General features: G+C 35.0%; 1 protein-coding gene across 2 annotated transcripts in view; it reads left to right on the top strand.

The window, feature by feature from the left end:
• The window catches only part of LOC127832262 (FYVE, RhoGEF and PH domain-containing protein 4-like), a 102,962-nt gene that overhangs the window by 6,371 nt on the left and 77,894 nt on the right, over nucleotides 1-18,697 (top strand). The window contains exons 3-4 of one of the 2 annotated variants that reach the window (XM_052357629.1): nucleotides 797-1,061; nucleotides 6,383-6,712. In XM_052357629.1, the coding sequence (XP_052213589.1) occupies nucleotides 974-1,061; nucleotides 6,383-6,712 (418 nt within the window). In that variant the 5' untranslated portion in view covers nucleotides 797-973. Of the gene's footprint in view, nucleotides 1-796; nucleotides 1,062-5,667; nucleotides 5,727-6,382; nucleotides 6,713-18,697 lie in introns of those variants that run through there. The other variant, XM_052357630.1, reaches the window with a different exon arrangement.

Raw genomic sequence — 18,697 nt, 5'->3', positions numbered from 1 at the left:
CAACAGAGACAGATCAGAATGGATGCATGGCATGTATGTTATTGCATTCACTTATGTGTGGGCTACGGGTATTTGGGTGCCTGAGTGGTGATTGGCTGATAAGGTTATGTAGAAGATATTTGTTTTACAGCTGGCATCATGTCAGTTAAAAGCAAATGCATTGAGAGGACGTTGTCAACGATGGCATTTACAACGATGCATAATTTTTCATCTTTGAAGTTGGGCAAGTTTGGTTATTGTTTGCTTGCCACATTTTCCGCTGCATATTACATGTCCATTATTATGATGAGTGTCAATCATGGCACAGTCATGGGTGTTAGTGGTTTCAGCAGTTTCCTACATTGGGAGATTAAAGCTCCTTACAAATTCCTCAAACTCAACTCAGCTGCAAGTTTGAACCTGGTTTTAATGTGGTTTTAAAGAAGAAATGTGTCAATTATGCAGTAAATTACAAATAGCTTTTTATGGAGATTTTTTAAACCAACTAATAATCAAGACAAATAAAAAGTCATGACCCTCTCTTACAGCCAAACACCTTAAAACCAAGTAAATAAGTTAGAAATAATTTATTAATCAATTATATAATGATTGGTATTCTTGACAGCATGCGTGACTTATTCCCTATCTGGTTTATAGGAACATTTTGTGACATTTAAAGTACCATGTGCCTTAGAGTGTGACAAGTTCTAGTTCATATTGTATGTGTATGTTTCCTGATTGGCCAATTCGTGTGTTTTAATAAACACATTATATCCATGTTTTATTTTAAATTGTTTTTTGTTGTCTTTTTTTTCAGATACCTCAAAATATATTATGTAAGATGACTTTTCAAGAACGTCAAAGAAAAGAAGGACAAGCTCATATATGACTTATAATGGAACTAGAAAAGGCTTGTTATTGGGCTGGGATATTAAGTGTTTGAGGCCATGCAGACTCTGTGTTCTTGACCTGAGGTTGCAGTTGTGAGATTACCATGGGTCAACAGCTATCCAGTTTCCTTCTGCAGCTCATGCCCCACATTCACATCCAACACATCAGATTAAGACAGCGACTCAGATTTAGTAAGTGTATGCATGGACTCTTTGCTTCCTTTTAGGTAGGGTTAGGGCATATAAGGCATATAGAGATTTTCCCTTGGCTGTCTGTGCACTTATTAATATACATAACTTTAAAGTGGATGATGAAAATGTGCATGACTAATAAATATTATTTAAAGTTGCATGTAGCAAAAACTAAAATTGTATGATATAAACAGTTCTCTGTGCTGCTACCAGTGCAAGGCATAATTCTTTATGTAAATAAAAATATATTCTAGAGTAAAAATGTATGATCTAATATTTAAATTTTATATATATATTTGTATTGAATTGTGGGTAATAAATGGCAATATTAGATCTCTGTATACAAACAAAATGAAGGAACTGAGTCTTAGATACCATTTTCCTGTGTTTTTCTGTCTTTACTCCAAGATTACTACCAGGCTATTGTATGATCTGAAAAGGATGCCACATGTTCACACTAAGGGTGCACTTTTCTGATGTTCTATTCCATGCTTCACTGGAGTGGTCTCTAATTACCCACAACATGTGGTGGCAATGGCAGAGTTTCAAAGCCAAGTTTATTATCCCCATGCTTTCCCATGCTTTTTGAAAAGCGTGGGGATATTGTGGTTATCTCCTCTGTCTGTCCGTCTGTTAGTCTGTCTGTCCTGGCCACTATCTCCTCCTACACTATAAGCACTAGAACCTTGAAACTTACACACATGGTAGCTATGAGCATATGTGGGACCATGCACTATTTGGAATTTTGATACAACCCCTTGGTCAAAAGTTATGGGCGTTGGGGTGGGGCTGGGTAAGAGATTTTCACTCATTTTTATGCCCGGATATGGTGCATTGGCCATAGCTTTTGCAATATTGAAGATATCAACTTGATATTTGGCATGCATGTGTATCGCATGGAGCTGCACATTTTGAGTGGTGAAAGGTCAAGGTCAAAGGTAAAAAAAAACAAATCAAAGGGAAGTAATAAGCTTTAAAGGGAGGTAAGTAATGACCTGCCAAATGATTTTTGTGTAAATAAATCAAAGGGGTGCAGGAGGGGGCATTGTGTTTCTGACAAACACATCTCTTGTTTTATGTTATTTTACATTAACTTTTTCATTTATACACCGATTCACTTCCAATTGATATTGAACATCTCTTATGACAATACGGTCAATCTCAACTATGCAGGGCCCCATTACCAACCCTGGGGTGCCCCCTGGGTCAAACATGCGGCGTGGGGATATGCGTCGGTCTCTGCCACGCCATTTCTAGTATGATTTTGTGATAGAAGTTCATTTGTTGGAGAGGTTTTAGCTTCAAATTATTGTGTGTACATTTTTTAAATCTGGATCATTGTAGCTTGACAATTCAATTAAGTAGAATTATGCCCCTTATTATACTTGCATGAAAAAACTCCATATCATTATATCAGCAACAGATATTTAAAAATAACTTAAACTATGTGTTAAAATCTGTGTCTTTATAAACTGTCAATCATCATGACTAAAACTGTGAGCCCATTGAACAAGGCCCATAATTCTCTTCTGCAATTTAGCAGAATTATGCCCCTTTCTAAGATTTAGTGTAAGGTTTGTGTGCAAGTTAAACATCTCTGTAACTAAACATATTATCACATGAAAATGCACGCACAGTTTCTGGGACAGTATATGGATTTGTTGCTAAAGGCCCATAAATTATACACAAATTGTAAGAATTATTGTACTTAAAAGTGCAGGTCATTGTTTGTTTGCAATAATTTCCGGTAACATTTTGTGGGCAACAACTGTATCTATATATTTTTTTAAGTAAATATATTCAAATAAAAAATCGCACATGACTTTGGGACTTTTTAGGTCTCTGATTGAGGCCCATAATGTATGCCTCATTTTGTACTTTGAACAGTCAGGTTACTGTTTGTTACCAACAATTATTAATTTGTTATCCTAATTGTGAAGATATAACCATAACTTCACACATGTCTTAAGAGTCTTTAATTAAGCAAGACCGAAGACTGAGACAGCATTTAAGCAAAATTATGGATGTTTGTGTTCTAACAAAAGACAAGTTAAAGTTAGCTAAAAAAATCCATATCTCTTTATCAACTCAAGATATTTATTTAAAACTTCATACATGTTTTTGGGGTGATAATTGTATGCTGCTGTCGAAAGAACTACAGATATTCAATGGAAACTTCAAATATATCACTATCAGAAAATGCCCAGTGAGGTTATTTTTAACTACTATTTGGATTATTAAATAAAATACAATTATTTAAACAGTTGAGTCAAAGAATCGGGCAATGAATAAAAAAGTGTCGCAATTTTACCTACGCTGATTTTCATTTTTGCTGGTTTTATTAAATTTTGACCCAACTTATGAAGTGATCATACAAAAAATGGCAAATGTTCGTAACACTTTATACCCCCCCCTCCCCCCCCCTGACTTATGAGCAGGTAGACTTATGACTGAGTCTTTACGGAACTATTAAAGCAGAAGAATTATCAACCAGTGGGGTCTTGAAACAGCTCTTGTTAAATGGCTGGCCTGGTTGGTGAAGTGTTTGACGCTCTTATTTCTCATCTAGGATTTACTCCTCATTTAACTTATATTAGTTGGGTTTGTGGTCACCATATATGAAAGGTGGAGTTTTGTACAGGTAATCCAGGTGTCTACGCATAACACAAGACAACATCAATTTTTAAATTGAACATGTTTCACTAAAATATCAAGAGCTTGCCAAATTTCAGCTGTGATTTAAAATTTAAGACAAATTTTGATAAATATTTGTCAACTCAACAAGGCTATTCTAATTATGATCTTCATGAACTTCGAAGAAAAAAACAAAAAACTATATTGTTATTGATTTTGTTTTACAAAACATTTTTATTCAGGTAAAAATTGGCGGCTTCACACTGTAACATATTCAAGATATGAATCACTGGTGTTAACCTGGTTAATTATCCCCCACCATAGGCGGAGTGATATTGTTTTGGCATTGTCCGTCCGTCCGTCCCGCACTTTTGTGTCCGGAGCCATATCTTGGAAGTGCTTTGGTGGATTTCATTGAAACTTGGTATGAGTATAATTATTATATGGATAAGAGGATGATGCATGCCAAATGGCATTGTACACCATCTGTTAATAACGGAGTTATGGCCCTTTGTATCTTAAAAAAATGCTTTTTTAGCTGAGTGTCAAATATTGCACTTTTGTGTCCAGAAGCATATTGGCGGGGGATATCAATTCAATGTATTTGCTTGTTTTCTTTGAATTAAAGAAAAATGGAGAACGTAGGTTTTGATTTTTTAAAGAAGTTTTATGGTTATAATTCATTTCTCAAAGCTGTAAAAGTCAATAGAACATATCTTTTGGATGAAAGCCATCAAAACATAGAATGCATGTATTCATTTCTTTATAAAAAATACATGTTCAGTTCAAGAACATCTGATACTGTTAGTCTCTAAATACATTAATTCTTCACACTGTTTTGTAGTTGTATCTGCATTGCCCATGGTTCAGTGTTGAACTAAAAAGAGGGTAATAAAGAATAAGAAAAGGGATATAACTTGTTTCAAAATGTTTTACATCCTTGAATTACGTTGGTTGAGTCCCTTTGTTTTGTGGACTAATAGTTAAGAGGTTTTTTTGTTGAGGTACTATACAGACCTGTTTTATTTGCAGAATTGATTAGCAATCTAACACATCAATGCATTAGCCTCTGCTTCTGAGGCTGATAACAATTGGCTCAAAATGTATGTGACTCTTAACCCTTTGCATGCTGGGAAATTTGTCGTCTGCTAAAATGTTGTCTGCTGAATTTCTAAAATTAGCGTTTTCTTCGATTTTTTTCAAAGAATATTATCAGAATAGCAAACAGTTTGGATCCTGATGAGACGCCACGTTCTGTGGCGTCTCATCTTGATCCAAACTGTTTGCAAAGGCCTTCAAAATTCGGTTCCCGCACTGAAATGGTAAAACAGCTGTTGTCTACAAAGTTTATTTTATATTTAATGCATTATTTGAGGAGCTGGATTGTCAATCCAAGGTCTGTGAGTTCTAATGCCAGTCTGGCAACATAACATGTGTGGTGAATGATGGTGGAATTATTTCGATGTATACTAATAACCAGCGCACTGGCACAGGTCTCAGGATGAGTTAAGGTGAACTAACCATCGTACACAAAAGAAAAATGGTTAAAGAAGCAAAAATCCAACATTTGGGCATAATTTGTAGAAATGGGAATGGGCAAGTTGACTTGGACACACATGTGCAGTAATTTCAGACACAACCATGATGCTAGTTACTGCATGGATTAAAAGGTTTGATCATAATCTAAGAGTCATGAATGATCATGGCTTTTAATCATTGTAGTTATGTTATAAAACCATGATGATCTTTTCAATTTGATGACTTGTAGTTCTTTAAAATTGTTACTTTGAAAAGGATATTGCACTTGATGTGAAGTATATGGTAGCCTGATTAAGACATTAGGAAGTGGTGTATGTATGGGTATAATTGTTTATTGATGTAAGCAGTAACTTAAAGTGTAATTTACAATAATCATAACTTAAAGTGTAATTTACAATAATAATTTAGTTCCTTCTTCTGGTTGTTAAAAAATCACGATGGAAAAGTTAGAGATGGAGTTATGGGAAGCTATTCTGAATTCAGATTTTTGGGGTATATTATTTGTGTTACTGTTTATACATCTTGTTGTGTTTTTTGTAAGTAATTAATAACCAGTGTCAGTGCTTATATAATTAAAGTTTATTGCGAATGAACTTTTACTTACAGGAAGTTGAAGAAAATACATGTAGTATTGGGTTTAAAAAAATTGTAACATTTTTTTACATGTGACTTAATTCTTTAAATTGTGCATAAATAAAGGTGAACAATAATATCTTTAAAATATGTTTGCAGAATATATCATATAAACATTTGTTTTTCATCTCTAAATCATAGTTAAAAAGGGAAAGCAAAAACAAACAACAATCACAATCAAAATCTCTAATGTACCATTAAGCATTTCTCAGAAATCAAGCATATATTGGTTACTTTAACTCTCTTCAACTTTTAGCTAAACTATACCCCAATATATATTAAACTTTGACAATAGCTCTCAGGTAAGTAATATGGTGTCTGAACTTTTGATCACTTTTCTGGGAGCTTTTTCAGAAGAAACTTGATTCTGGTTATCATATAAGCCTCAAATTAATTTGGAATATGAACTTACTAAAAACTAACGGTTTATATAGACTTACACACAATTTGAACTGCTGCCATAGTAGCATGTCCGCAAGTTCATTGGTATTGTATTTTTATACTGTTTGTTTTAGATACAGAGGGCTTTGACCTTGAAACGGAGCTACGAAAGTGGCTGTCCCCTAGCAACAAGAGCCCACCACCTGAATCCAGCTTCCTTGGTAACCACCTTGAAGAAGTTGAGGATGATGAAGTAGCTGACAGCGAGTATGATGAATCCCAGGAGGTGTTGCCTTCAGCAGAAGTGGTCAAGTCAGAGTCACAGCATAAGCATGGTGTCAATTTGCTTGGAGAAGGGGATAGAAGGACAAAGCTGGGTTGTTACCAGCATTACAGAACGAGAATTGGGTCACCCTCGGTAAATCGGAGGTCCTTCACAGAAGAAGAAATGAACAGGTTTAATCGTGAGTATCAGGCAGAGTTGAATTTATAGAAAATCTGGTTCTTACTCACTTGTTATTCTTCTATGAACGCTTATGGGGACTGATTTATTTGTCACTTTGTTTTGTTTATATACCAGGTTTGGTTGAAAACCCTGGTTGTTATATTGGGTTCTTTTGGACGGTTTGTCCGGCAGGCAGCATGAAACTGGTAGTTTCTGTACAATAACTTCAAATAGACCAACCTTGATGAAACTTACAATGTATGAAACTTGCATGGAGATCTAACCAGGGATTGTATTTGGAGCATGTAGGGTAAAGATTAACGTCACTCTTACTTAAAATTGAAAAACAGTTGTTGCTCAATAATTTTATTTTGAGTGGAGATATTGTGGACAAGTTTTGTTTGTCTGATGCTTACCGGTACATGAAAACGTACCTTGGAATTACATGTGGGGCCAGTCAAGTCAATATCAAGGTTACTGTTACTAAAAAACTAAAAAGCAGCAAACTGGTGGTTTCTTGTCAATAACTTTAGTTTGACTTTACCAATCTTGATCAAACTTAAGATATGGCAAGCTTGTATGGTGAACTAGCTTGAGATTGTAATAGGAGCAAGTTTGGTTTAAGTAAAGGTCACTGCTATTTCAAATAGAATCAAAGCCCTGAAGGCACTGCCGAAGTGAGCTATAATTGTGTAAACAGAGGGCACTCACTGTAGTACCGCACTTTGTTTTGAACCCATCTCATGTCTTTATCAAAGTGCCGAAGGCACTGAAGTTGTTTGCTTTTGCATAATCTTAGACGCAACTCATTTTTAAAAATTAGGTTATAGATTATTAAATCGCAAGTTTGAAATGAACACAACCCAATTAAATTTATAAAGAGTGTGTCTTAACGAACATGTCGAGATGTGTGTGCACTGTTTATCATCCTATTTATTTTAAAGAGATAACTTAGACAAAATAACAACAACATGTCCCTTTTTTCATAGCACAGAAAATATGATGAAAATAGTATAATGAGAACCAGTTAATATGAAATAAAATTTGCAATAACTATCATATTAAATAAATAATGTTGGGATATCCAATCCTATCACACTTAGTATATAATTTCATGATGGAAATTCCCTTTACAAAACGTTGTTTTTTTGGACACCATATACAAATTCAAAATATACAAGAAGATGATTTATTAAAATAACTAAAACAAGAAATATCTTTAAAAAGATATAAGGCGTTGACTGTGGTTGGAGTTGGTGAAAGGTAAAGAGTTTAATGAATGAGATCAAATATAGCGAATGTCTTTTTCCATGCAGTTCTTAGCTGTACACACGGAGAACGGGATTTATGCGGAGTTTTGCGGCTTATTTTACATTATTACATTTTGCTTATCCTATATCTATAGATACAAAACAGAAAAACAAAAGATGAATGGAAGTGAAATTAAAACGGTCAACCGGCCACATGCGAAGTATCCGTACATATTTTAAATATTTATACGCGCGTTCTTTGAACAAACCTGTTTTAGTGGTGTGTCAGATATTGCTATTTGATTTGATTATTAACAGTATTGGGAATCATCGCGCTCATGCTTAACAAATTGGTCAAAATGGTGGAATAATGCTTGTTTAATTAATCAAAAATAATATTAATCATGGTATTGTTGAACACACATTAAGAATCTATGATTGACCTACTATGGTTATATCTTCATTTAACATTTTTCTGGTCTAAATAAAATTCCAGTTCACCTAGTTAATGCGATAGCGCCTATATTATATAATGATCCGTTTACTGGCCACGAACTGACCCTGATACCTTGCGGGTTGGAATGCAATGAATTAAAGTGTGGTCATGATTCCACTGCTGGAACAACGGCTTGTTTAAAACTTTAAAATGATTAAAAATGGTAAGGCCAAAACGAATATCAGGATAGGGAAAAAACGATACTTTTATGAACTAAAATAAAATAGTACACAGGCAGCAATATGGTAGTAATTACTCAATATGAGAACATAGCCTTTAAGTACAAATGCTCTGGTGCTGACAATCCTCTGAATATAAAGGGGCACACAAAACTGTATTGATGTCAAGAATTGAGTGAAAACTGTTCTATCCATCAAGCCTTTTCATTAGAGATAAAATTGTTTCATGCTGAACACGCAGTGTAACATTGTTACACGGTATATACTACAAATATGCAGTCATGTTTCCAATGGTCTGGGGGATTTTGCTCAAATCAGCCAATGGAATCAATGAAGTGTATTCATTCGTATCTAGCCGCGGGAAATTTTATTTGAATTTTATTGGACACTTACAAAGGTCAGGTAAGGTGAAAAGCTGGCTTAGACAGCTACATCGAAAAATACTTTGCTAGCAATACTTTTTACTCACAAATTAGGTAGTCATAGAAACAGTGTGGTTGACGCTGTTTTGTTGTTGATGCATTACTTGTTACCCTAGCAATTCACACTGTGTCAACCAGTATCTGACCTAAACATCGGTATAGAACACTATTGCTTGTTAGGCGTAGCTGTTTTACCCAGCTTTTCACCTTAAATGACCTTTACATAATGCCAACAGACACAAATGAATACATTCAAATACTTCATAGGCTTATTCGAGAGAAATCCCCTGAACTTTGGCTACATCACTGTGTCTGTGCACAGTGTAAAGGATGTAACACTGTTCAGTGTAAGACATTCCGGTCTACTCTCTGCATGTTCAAACGACACATAAACACAAATTGTGGCCCAGTTACAATTACGCGTTAAAATATATCTCACAGAATTTCAGGGTCTGTATTCAGTCACTAAATGGAAGACATAATAGACTATCTATAAACCCAGTTTTGCTTTCAAAATGAGAAAACAAACACCACCAAAATAGTATAGTGTCGCTATAAAAAGAAACTCCTTTAATTATCTAACCACAAATGTTTGCTGTACTCGGTCAGCGCGTCTGGAAATCGTTCTTGAACACCTGAATAAGCTACCCTTATTTACCAGTTTGATATATTTGCTATTTTGAATTCAATTTTATATTGAAAAGCATTGTGCTCAAATGAGCCATTTACAATTCGCAATAAGATTTTTGTAAACTCGCGTCATCCGAAAATGGGTCTTATGCCTTATAAGCCCATCATAGATACATGTATAACCCAACCAGTCTGCACATCTCTGTCTGGTCAGGAGATACATAATGAGACCATAAAACCTTGAGTTATTTTATATTGGACAGCATCGCCCCTGACCAGACTGCGCAAATGCACAGGCTGGGCTTGAGCTATGCTAGCCGAAATGCCATAAGACCCATTTTTGCAATATGCGGCTATAAAAGTGTGATTTGAATGTGTCGAAAGAACAATGCGTGTTTATCAAATATAAACGTACAATATATTTTGGTGATGAAGAAATAAACTCATAATAAGTCATGTGAGGACACATATGATGTGAATGTGTGGTTTGACTATAATGACACACATTTCATGCGGTGAACATGCGACTAACAAGTGAAAAAAAAACACACAATCGTTAAACTTGTTTGTTTTCAATATAATTGTTTAGAAACATAAGTTTAAAACTTTATTTTAAAGTCAGTATTTATACACGATACCTTTTGTATAGATATTTCTTCTTATATTAAGTTGCTTTTTATATTCAGTTTGAGCGATTAATATAAAGCATTTTTTTGTTATCTATAATATACCTGTAGTTGTTGATGAACTTTTTAGCTCACCTGAGCACAACGTGCTCATTGTGAGCTTTTGTGATCACCTTTTGTCCGTCGTCCGTCGTGCATCGTCATTTGTGCGTCGTCAACATTTTGCCTTGTGAACACTCTAGAGGCCACATTTATTATCTGAACTTCATGAAACTTGGTCAGAACATTTGTCCCATTCATACCTCGACTGAGTTTGAAACTGGGTCATGCTGGGTCAAAAACTAGGTCACTAGGTCAACAAAAAGAAAAACCTTGTGAACACTGTAGAAGTCACATTTGATGCCCAATCTTCATGTAACTTTGTCAAAATGTTTGTCTCAATAATATGTCGGTTGATTTCAAAAATGGTTCAGATACGTTGAAAAACAAGGCCGCCAGGGGGCGGGGCAGTATTCCTTATATGGCTATAGAGAAACCTTGTGAACACTCTAGAAGTCACAATTTTTGCCAAATCAACATGAAACTTGGTCAAAACATTTGTTTCATTGATATCTCGGACGAGTTCGAAAATGGTCCAAATCGTTGACAAAAACATGGCCGCCAGGGGGCGGGGTAGTTTTCTCTATATGTAAATAGTGAAAACATGTGAACGCTTTAGAAGTCACATTTTTGGTCCAATGTTCATGAAATTTGGTCAGAACATGTGTTTTCTGGATATGACGGTTGAGTTCGAAAATGGTTCGGATCGTTAAAAAAAGCATGGCCGCTGGGGGGGGGGGTAATTTTCCTTATATTTATATAGTAAAAACAGCTTGTAAACACTCTAGTTTAGCATGTCAAGGGAAGTAACTGCAAAATGGCTTTTGAAAAATTATGTTGAATTGACAGAGTTGTCTCCCTTTTTAAGCACAAGAAGATTAAGTGGAATTAATTATAATTAGCGTATAATACACGGCTGAGCCGGGCCGGGCAGTGATAATCGGCCAGCAGGGAGCATAACAGCCTGAGGGCTTTAGCCCTCGGGCCATTTGCGACCTGGGGCCGATTATCACTGCCCGGCCCTGCTCAGCCGTGTATTAACGTCTATAATATATATCTTAATTTTATACTAAATTATAGATGGGCACAGGTTTTGAGTCATAAAAATCATACTATTTTGGTCCTTCACAAAAATTTATGAAGAACCAGCTTTCCGTACATATATTTTCATTGAATTGATTACGCAATTTATGACGTATCTCATGTGACGTAATTTAAATGACGAAACTAGCTAAGCGCTTTGGATTTAAGGAGTGACAACAACAAATCGGACATAGAGTGTTTTTATTTAACAGTTAAATATTTTTTATAATTGAACGATTAGTGTGTGTGTACGATGGATTATTATAATATTATGAATGTGAATAACAGTGTTGGGATATAAAACTGGAATGAAACTGGTTAGACTGCATTTTCGACTTCGTTAAAATGTCGAATAACGCGATGTTTTGTTGAATAATTGATGGATTAAATTTAAGAAAAGAGTAAGTGAATTGTTCTTTAACTGTTCTATCTTGGATGAGTTCTAAAATAATTATGTTTGCTTGAAAAACATGGCTTCAAAGGGGCGGGGAATTTTCCTTATACGGCTATAGTAAAATCTTGTTAACACTCTAGAGGCCACATTCACTTCCGATCTTCATGAAACTTGGTCAGAAGATTCATCCCGATAATACCTTGGAAGTGTTCAAAAATGATGCCGGTTGGTTGAAAAACATGGCTGCCAGGGGGCGGGGCATTTTTCCTTATATAGCTATAGTAAAACCTTGTTAACACTAGAGGTTTATTTTTTCTGATCTTCATGAAACTTAATCAGAAGATTTGTCCCAATAATATCTTGTTATCTCAGGTGAGCGACTTTGGGCCTTTCGGGCCCTTTTGTTTATAGATTGAGAACTGTGAAATTATACAAACTTAACCTTATACTATTAGCTTGTTATCACAGTGCAATTAAAAATACAGGAGAGATCGCCGCTACCTGTTGAGAACAAACGAACGTTTCCCACACATATATCACCTGTACTAGCAAGCACTATCAACGAGGTTATGCAACAGACGCGAGATAGTGTATTCCACTCTAGCCGCAGATTTTGAATGACCTGTGCTGCGCACAAATACCACTTAATTAAGACACAGGAAATAGTGGACGATTTTAATCGTTCTTAAACATTTTCATTTGCTTCACGCATAATTAAAATATTGTTTAGTGATTTTTTTCTATAAACGCTCTGTTAAAAAATATTCCATTTAACATGATATTCACATTATGCGTCCATTTGTGAATGAATAAAGTGGAAGAACTGAAACCTCTTGCATAAATGATAAACTCTTTCTTGTTATACCCCCACAAACGAAGTTTAGGGGGGTATATAGGAGTGAGGAGTGTCCGCTCTCTAATTCAAGTAGTTTTCATCCGAGCTTCACCAAACTTGGTCAGAAGTTGTATCTAGATGATGTCTAGGCCAAGTTTGAACATGGGCCATGCCGGATCAATAACTAGGTCACAGGGTCACTTAGTGCCTTTTAAACATTGAGCATGGAGTCCACTGTTTTTTTTGTGAAGACAACATGCAAAATATTCTGTGTCAATGCGGTAGTTATCAAGTTTTTGGTCTCTAACAAATCTGGCTTGCAAAACGTGGTATTAACCTTATTTGTTTGCAAGCAAAAAAACTAAAAATCATAGTGTGTTTGCTTTTTAGTCTACAACAAAGTGTATTAAGAATTGCATAAATATAGTGAAACAAAATGCATAAATGTTCAAATTGGAAAAACAGCTCTTCCATATTCCTCTTAAGTATACTATTGGCACAAAATTGATTTTGCTGCTTTGATCCTTTTAAGTTATAAAATTATTTGACTAAGTTAAGTGGAAATAACAAACATCAAAATATTCTATAATGGACCTATTTTAATGTAAGAAATATATATCTACAAAAAATTTCTGCTATGATCCTTTTAAGTGATACAATTATTTGACCAAGTTAATTGGAAATAACAAACCTCGAAATATTCTATGGACCTATTATAATGTAAGAAATATATCTGCAACAAAAAAACGTTTGATAACTCACACATGAAATGCCCTACCAAGGGAAATCATTTATGTCAAGTGGTCAGCACTCACTCCAGTGTTTTTTTATGGCATTTTCGGGGCCGATATTCGGCCCCATTCCCCTCAAAAAAGAGTATACATTTTACCCCCATTTTGTAAATTGTGTCAATATTTGTTGATAAAATCATTCCAATTTGGTCCATTTTATTGATAATAAATGCTCAAATTTGCCATTTTATCAATTTGAAAGATCCCAATTAAATAAATGCTCAAATTTTCCATTTTATCAATTTGAAAGATCCCATTATTGAAATGGAATCAAATACAAGTATGGTTATTGTGTTCAGTTTTTATGCCCCAGGATCAAAAAATCGGGGGCATATTGTTTTTGGCCTGTCTGTCTGTCTGTCATTAATTCATTCATGTGTGTCCCAAAACTTGAACCTTGGTTAAAGTTTTGCAATAACTTTTGCATTATTGAAGATAGCAACTTGATATTTGGCATGCATGTGTATCTCATGGAGCTGCACATTTTGAGTGGTCAAAGGTCAAGGTCATCCTTCAAGGTCAAAGGTCAAATATATGGCTTCAAAACGGCGCAATAGGGGGCATTGTGTTTCTGACAAACACATCTCTTGTTTCAATTTAAAGTATACATTTATTGACACAATGGCTTAGTGATGTATGCATGTTGCAAATCAGTTTTGACACTGTCCTTTGATTATTACTCTCATTGCAATCCTTTCGAATCATCAACGTCTGCCATTTTGATTGCTGTTGCATGACTGAAAAGTGGAAGGAGTAGTCTTACTACAGAAAAGATCTTTTTAAAAAAGAATAGGGGAGTTTTTTATCAATGTTACACTAAAAGAAATAAGCTTACCAACAAACTTAAAACAAAGTTATTAAGCAAATTAATTCACGTTTGGTTGGGAGATCATAATGGCTAAGGAGGAAACTACGTGTGTGTGAAACTGTGAGAACCCCAAAATGGAGGTCATCGTTTTAAATAATGTTCATTTATTGGAAATAAAACAAACTTTATCAGTGAAATTTGCTTTTATTTTAAAAGTTTTAAATAAAAAATAGACAGACCATGCATTTCAAAATAAGCACATGTTTCCTGATACACATTTCTTATTTTCCACCCCAAATATGTGTTGGCTTCGTCCAACAGCCTAAAAAAAGCTTTAACTTTACAGATAATTATTAATGATACAAAAATGATCAGGATAACATCAGATAAGTAACGAACAGATGGTTATTACAATTTTGAACAGGTACAGTTTGATTCTTTTTCTATGTAGCATTGACAAAAGAACATTTTGAATGAATTATTGAAAGCTATATTGTCTTGACTTAACTCTCTATGCTCTTGGTGGGGGGGGATATAGCATTCGGAACTGTCCCTCCTCTTGGTGGGGGGGGGATATAGCATGCGGAACTGTCCCTCTATCTGTCCGGCAATTGTTTCCAGAGATTTTTTTCGTAAATGTTTTCAGATATTTACTGATTTTTGGTGTGTGAGTCTACCTGCATCACTTACAGATCAACTGCGAGTTTTGTTCCAGTCCATTGAGTTTTGGCAAATTTATGGGCCTTGGATTAAAAAAAAATCTCTAGAAAAAACAGTTTTCCAGATTTTTTGGCCAAAGGCTTGCATATAATGACCTGATTTTTAGTGTGTGAGTGTACCTTAGTATGACTTACAGATCAACTATGAGTTTCATTGTGATAAATTGAGTTTTGAGGAAGTTACGGGCCTTTGACTTATGAATTTTATTTAAATAAACACTTTTCCGGAAATTTAAAACGCTATTAGATCCTGGCCCTTTTTTGAGGTCTGAGTTTTAAACCTGCATGACTTACAGGTCAAGTTGAAGTTTCCTTCCTGGCCAATCATGTTTGGCCAAGTTATGAACCTTGAACTTAGAAATTTTGCTAGAATAACAGTTTTTCTAACTTTATTTCCTAAACACTTGCATATATTACCGTGACTATTGGAGTGCGAGACGACCTACTACTACTCACTGCATATGGCTTACAGATCAAGTTAGATTTTTTTTTGTCCATTGTTTTTTAACGAAGTAAAAGGCCTTCGAGTTTTCTTCTCCAAGAACAATTTTTGTATATGGTATTTGTAAGTATTGAAACATTTCAGGCCCTTTTCAGCTGTATTTATGAGTTTGTTAAACAGACCCATTCCTAAAGGGAAATGGTAAAAAAATCCCAATTAAAAAAACAAAACAAAAAACATTTAGATTTTTTTTTAAAGAAGTCTCAAATGATTTTTATGTCTCACTTTATTATGCCCCCCTTCAAAGAAGAGGGGGTGTATTGCTTTGCTCATGTCGGTCTGTCGGTCGGTCTGTCGGTCCGTTCACCAGGTGGTTGTCAAACGATAACTCAAGAACGCTTGGGCCTAGGATCATGAAACTTCATAGGTACATTGATCATGACTCGCAGATGACCCCTATTGATTTTGAGGTCACTAGGTCAAAGGTCAAGGTCACGGTGACCCGAAATAGTAAAATGGTTTTTGAATGATAACTCAAGAACGCATATGCTTAGGATCATGAAACTTCATGGGTAGATTGATCATGACTTGCAGATGACCTCTATTGATTTTGAGGTCACTAGGTCAAAGGTCAAGGTCACGGTGACCCGAAATAGTAAAATGGTTTCCGGATGATAACTCAAGAATGCATACGCCTAGGATCATGAAACTTCATGGGTAGATTGATCATAACTCGCAGATGACCCCTATTGATTTTGAGGTCACTAGGTCAAAGGTCAAGGTCATGGTGACCCGAAATAGTAAAATGGTTTTCGGATGAAAACTCGAGAACGCATACGCCTAGGATCATGAAACTTCAAAGGTAGATTGATCATGACTTGCAGATGACCCCTATTGATTTTGAGGTCACAAGGTCAAAGGTCAAGGTCACGGTGACCCGAAATAGTAAAATGATTTTCGGATGATAACTCAAGAACGCTTTTGCCTAGGATCATGACACTTCATAGGTACATTGATCATGACTCGCAGATGACCCCTATTGATTTTCAGGTCACTAGGTCAAAGGTCAAGGTCACAGTGACAAAAATCGTATTCACACAATGGCTGCCACTACAACGGACAGCCCATATGGGGGGCATGCATGTTTTACAAACAGCCCTTGTTTAAATTATGTCGAAACAAGTATATAAATATAATTTATATTATTTTGTTTTATTTATATTTTAATTATTGTCAAGAATTGTATTAAGTTAGTTGTCCCATATCAGTGGATTTTTTGGTTGAAAAAAAGTCATAACTTTTAAATTCTGTATCTTAACTTTGTTGTGGCTGTGATTTCCTCCCGTTTTATTTGTTCAACGAGCTTCTGTCCTTAAATTTGGGACAAACTTTAAAATACTCCAGAATTTGAGCACACATTGTCTATCCTTACAGTTTTATTCTAACAACAAAATATAACCAATAATTTAAAGTGTCCCTTTATTTTGTGAGAATAGTTAATAAGGCATGCACTAAATAAGTTTTTGTCCCTCCAGTTTTTCTGGAACTTCTGCTGTCTGGTTTCCGCTTATTAACTTCTCCAGACACAACCAATATTGATCTCTCTGTATCTTCAGTTATCAGGAATTCTGTACACAATTGATCCTTCAATCAGCTTGCTGTGTGACTTGTCCAGTTATAATGGAAATTGGAATTTATTCGGATAGCCGGAAAGTGGTGCATAATTTAGCCTGTCTGTATAAGGATATGATCACTTTTGAGTTTATGGTTGTTAATGGAATATTCAGAAAAGTGCTGAAGAGTTTAATTGACTTGAAGTGTTTTCAATTTCATGAAGGATGTTAATAAGAGATTCTTTACTTTCACTATTACACTTGAGTAATAAACATTAATTTAGAAAACTAAGGAAAATTATTTTCAATTATGAAGGACACTCCGAAGCTTTTTAAACGTAATATGTGTTTCCACACATTTTTTTTTCAAGATTAAGATCGCCTAAATTGGTGTGCTGGTTTCTTAGGAGGAAAGGCCAACTTTCAGGCCAACAGTTTGAAGGTCAAGGTTACAGGTTTTTCAATTATGAAACTTAATGTTAATTTGTTAGAGTGGCTTTAGTATCCTGCAGAAGGAAAATATGTAACTGCTTTTGAGATGACAATTTTTGGTAACTCCCCTGTTTCACTGCACTTGAAATCCCTAAGCAGGGGGGAAAACGGACAACAGAGGCAATCAGAACAGCAAATCAAACTTAACCCTTTGCATGCTGGGATATTTGTCGTCTGTTAAATTGGTGTCTGCTGAATTCTTAAAATCATCATTTTCTTCACTTTTTTCAAAGAATACTATCGGAATAGCAAACAGTTTGGATCCTGATGAGATGCCACGTTCTGTGGCGTCTCATCTGGATCCAAACTGTTTGCAAAGGCCTTCAAAATTCGGTTCCAGCACTGAAAGAGTTAGTTAATTTACCAGTGGACTAGAATACTTAATTTTTATTCATTATATGTTTTGTTTAATTCATTCATCAATTGTTGAATTAGTTTTATCTGTACCTGTATAATAAGACAAAAAATGTCATCAACTTGTCACTAATAAACTTTCTGAATTAAAAAAAATTCTTTGGAACCTGTTTTCTTGAAAGGCAATGAGTTGCATTATTGTTAGAATGTTGTATTGTATATAGAGAAATTGTGCATCTACTATGAGTGTTAACCTGCCTTAAACCAGTTAAACACAGGAATGTCAGTTAACAGCTGTTTTAAAATGTATGCTGTTAACCTTATTTAATCCTGCGAAGATGAAAGTAATATAATCTAAATTGTTGGCAATGCTTGCAGTTGTCTGTTTTAAAAATAGGTGATAAATTATTGTACTTTTTTTCATTTCCAAATGGAGTACATGTGCTAAGATATTCAGGAAATAAAATCGTGATAGTATTGATATCATTATTATGAAATACTTGATATGCAAATCACCAGTCTCTCATTCAGTGATTTTAATTCCAGATCTTCAAATTTTCTGTTACACCAGCTTTTTTCAAATTTTATCTTAGTGACACATATACAATGCCAGTATAATTACACAATTAGTAGGTTTTGTGAGTATATTAGTTCATCATATTTACTTGTAAGTCTTGTAAGTCTTCTGTGCATTAACCCTTTGAATGCTGGGAAATTTGTCTTCTGCTAAAATGTTGTCTGCTGATTTTCTAAAATTAGCATTTTCTTCAA

Source organism: Dreissena polymorpha, chromosome 5 (assembly GCF_020536995.1).
Source record: "Dreissena polymorpha isolate Duluth1 chromosome 5, UMN_Dpol_1.0, whole genome shotgun sequence".
NCBI lineage: Eukaryota > Metazoa > Mollusca > Bivalvia > Myida > Dreissenidae > Dreissena > Dreissena polymorpha.
The sequence above is the reverse complement of the archived record's forward strand: the minus strand, read 5'-3'. Positions and strand labels throughout refer to the sequence as shown.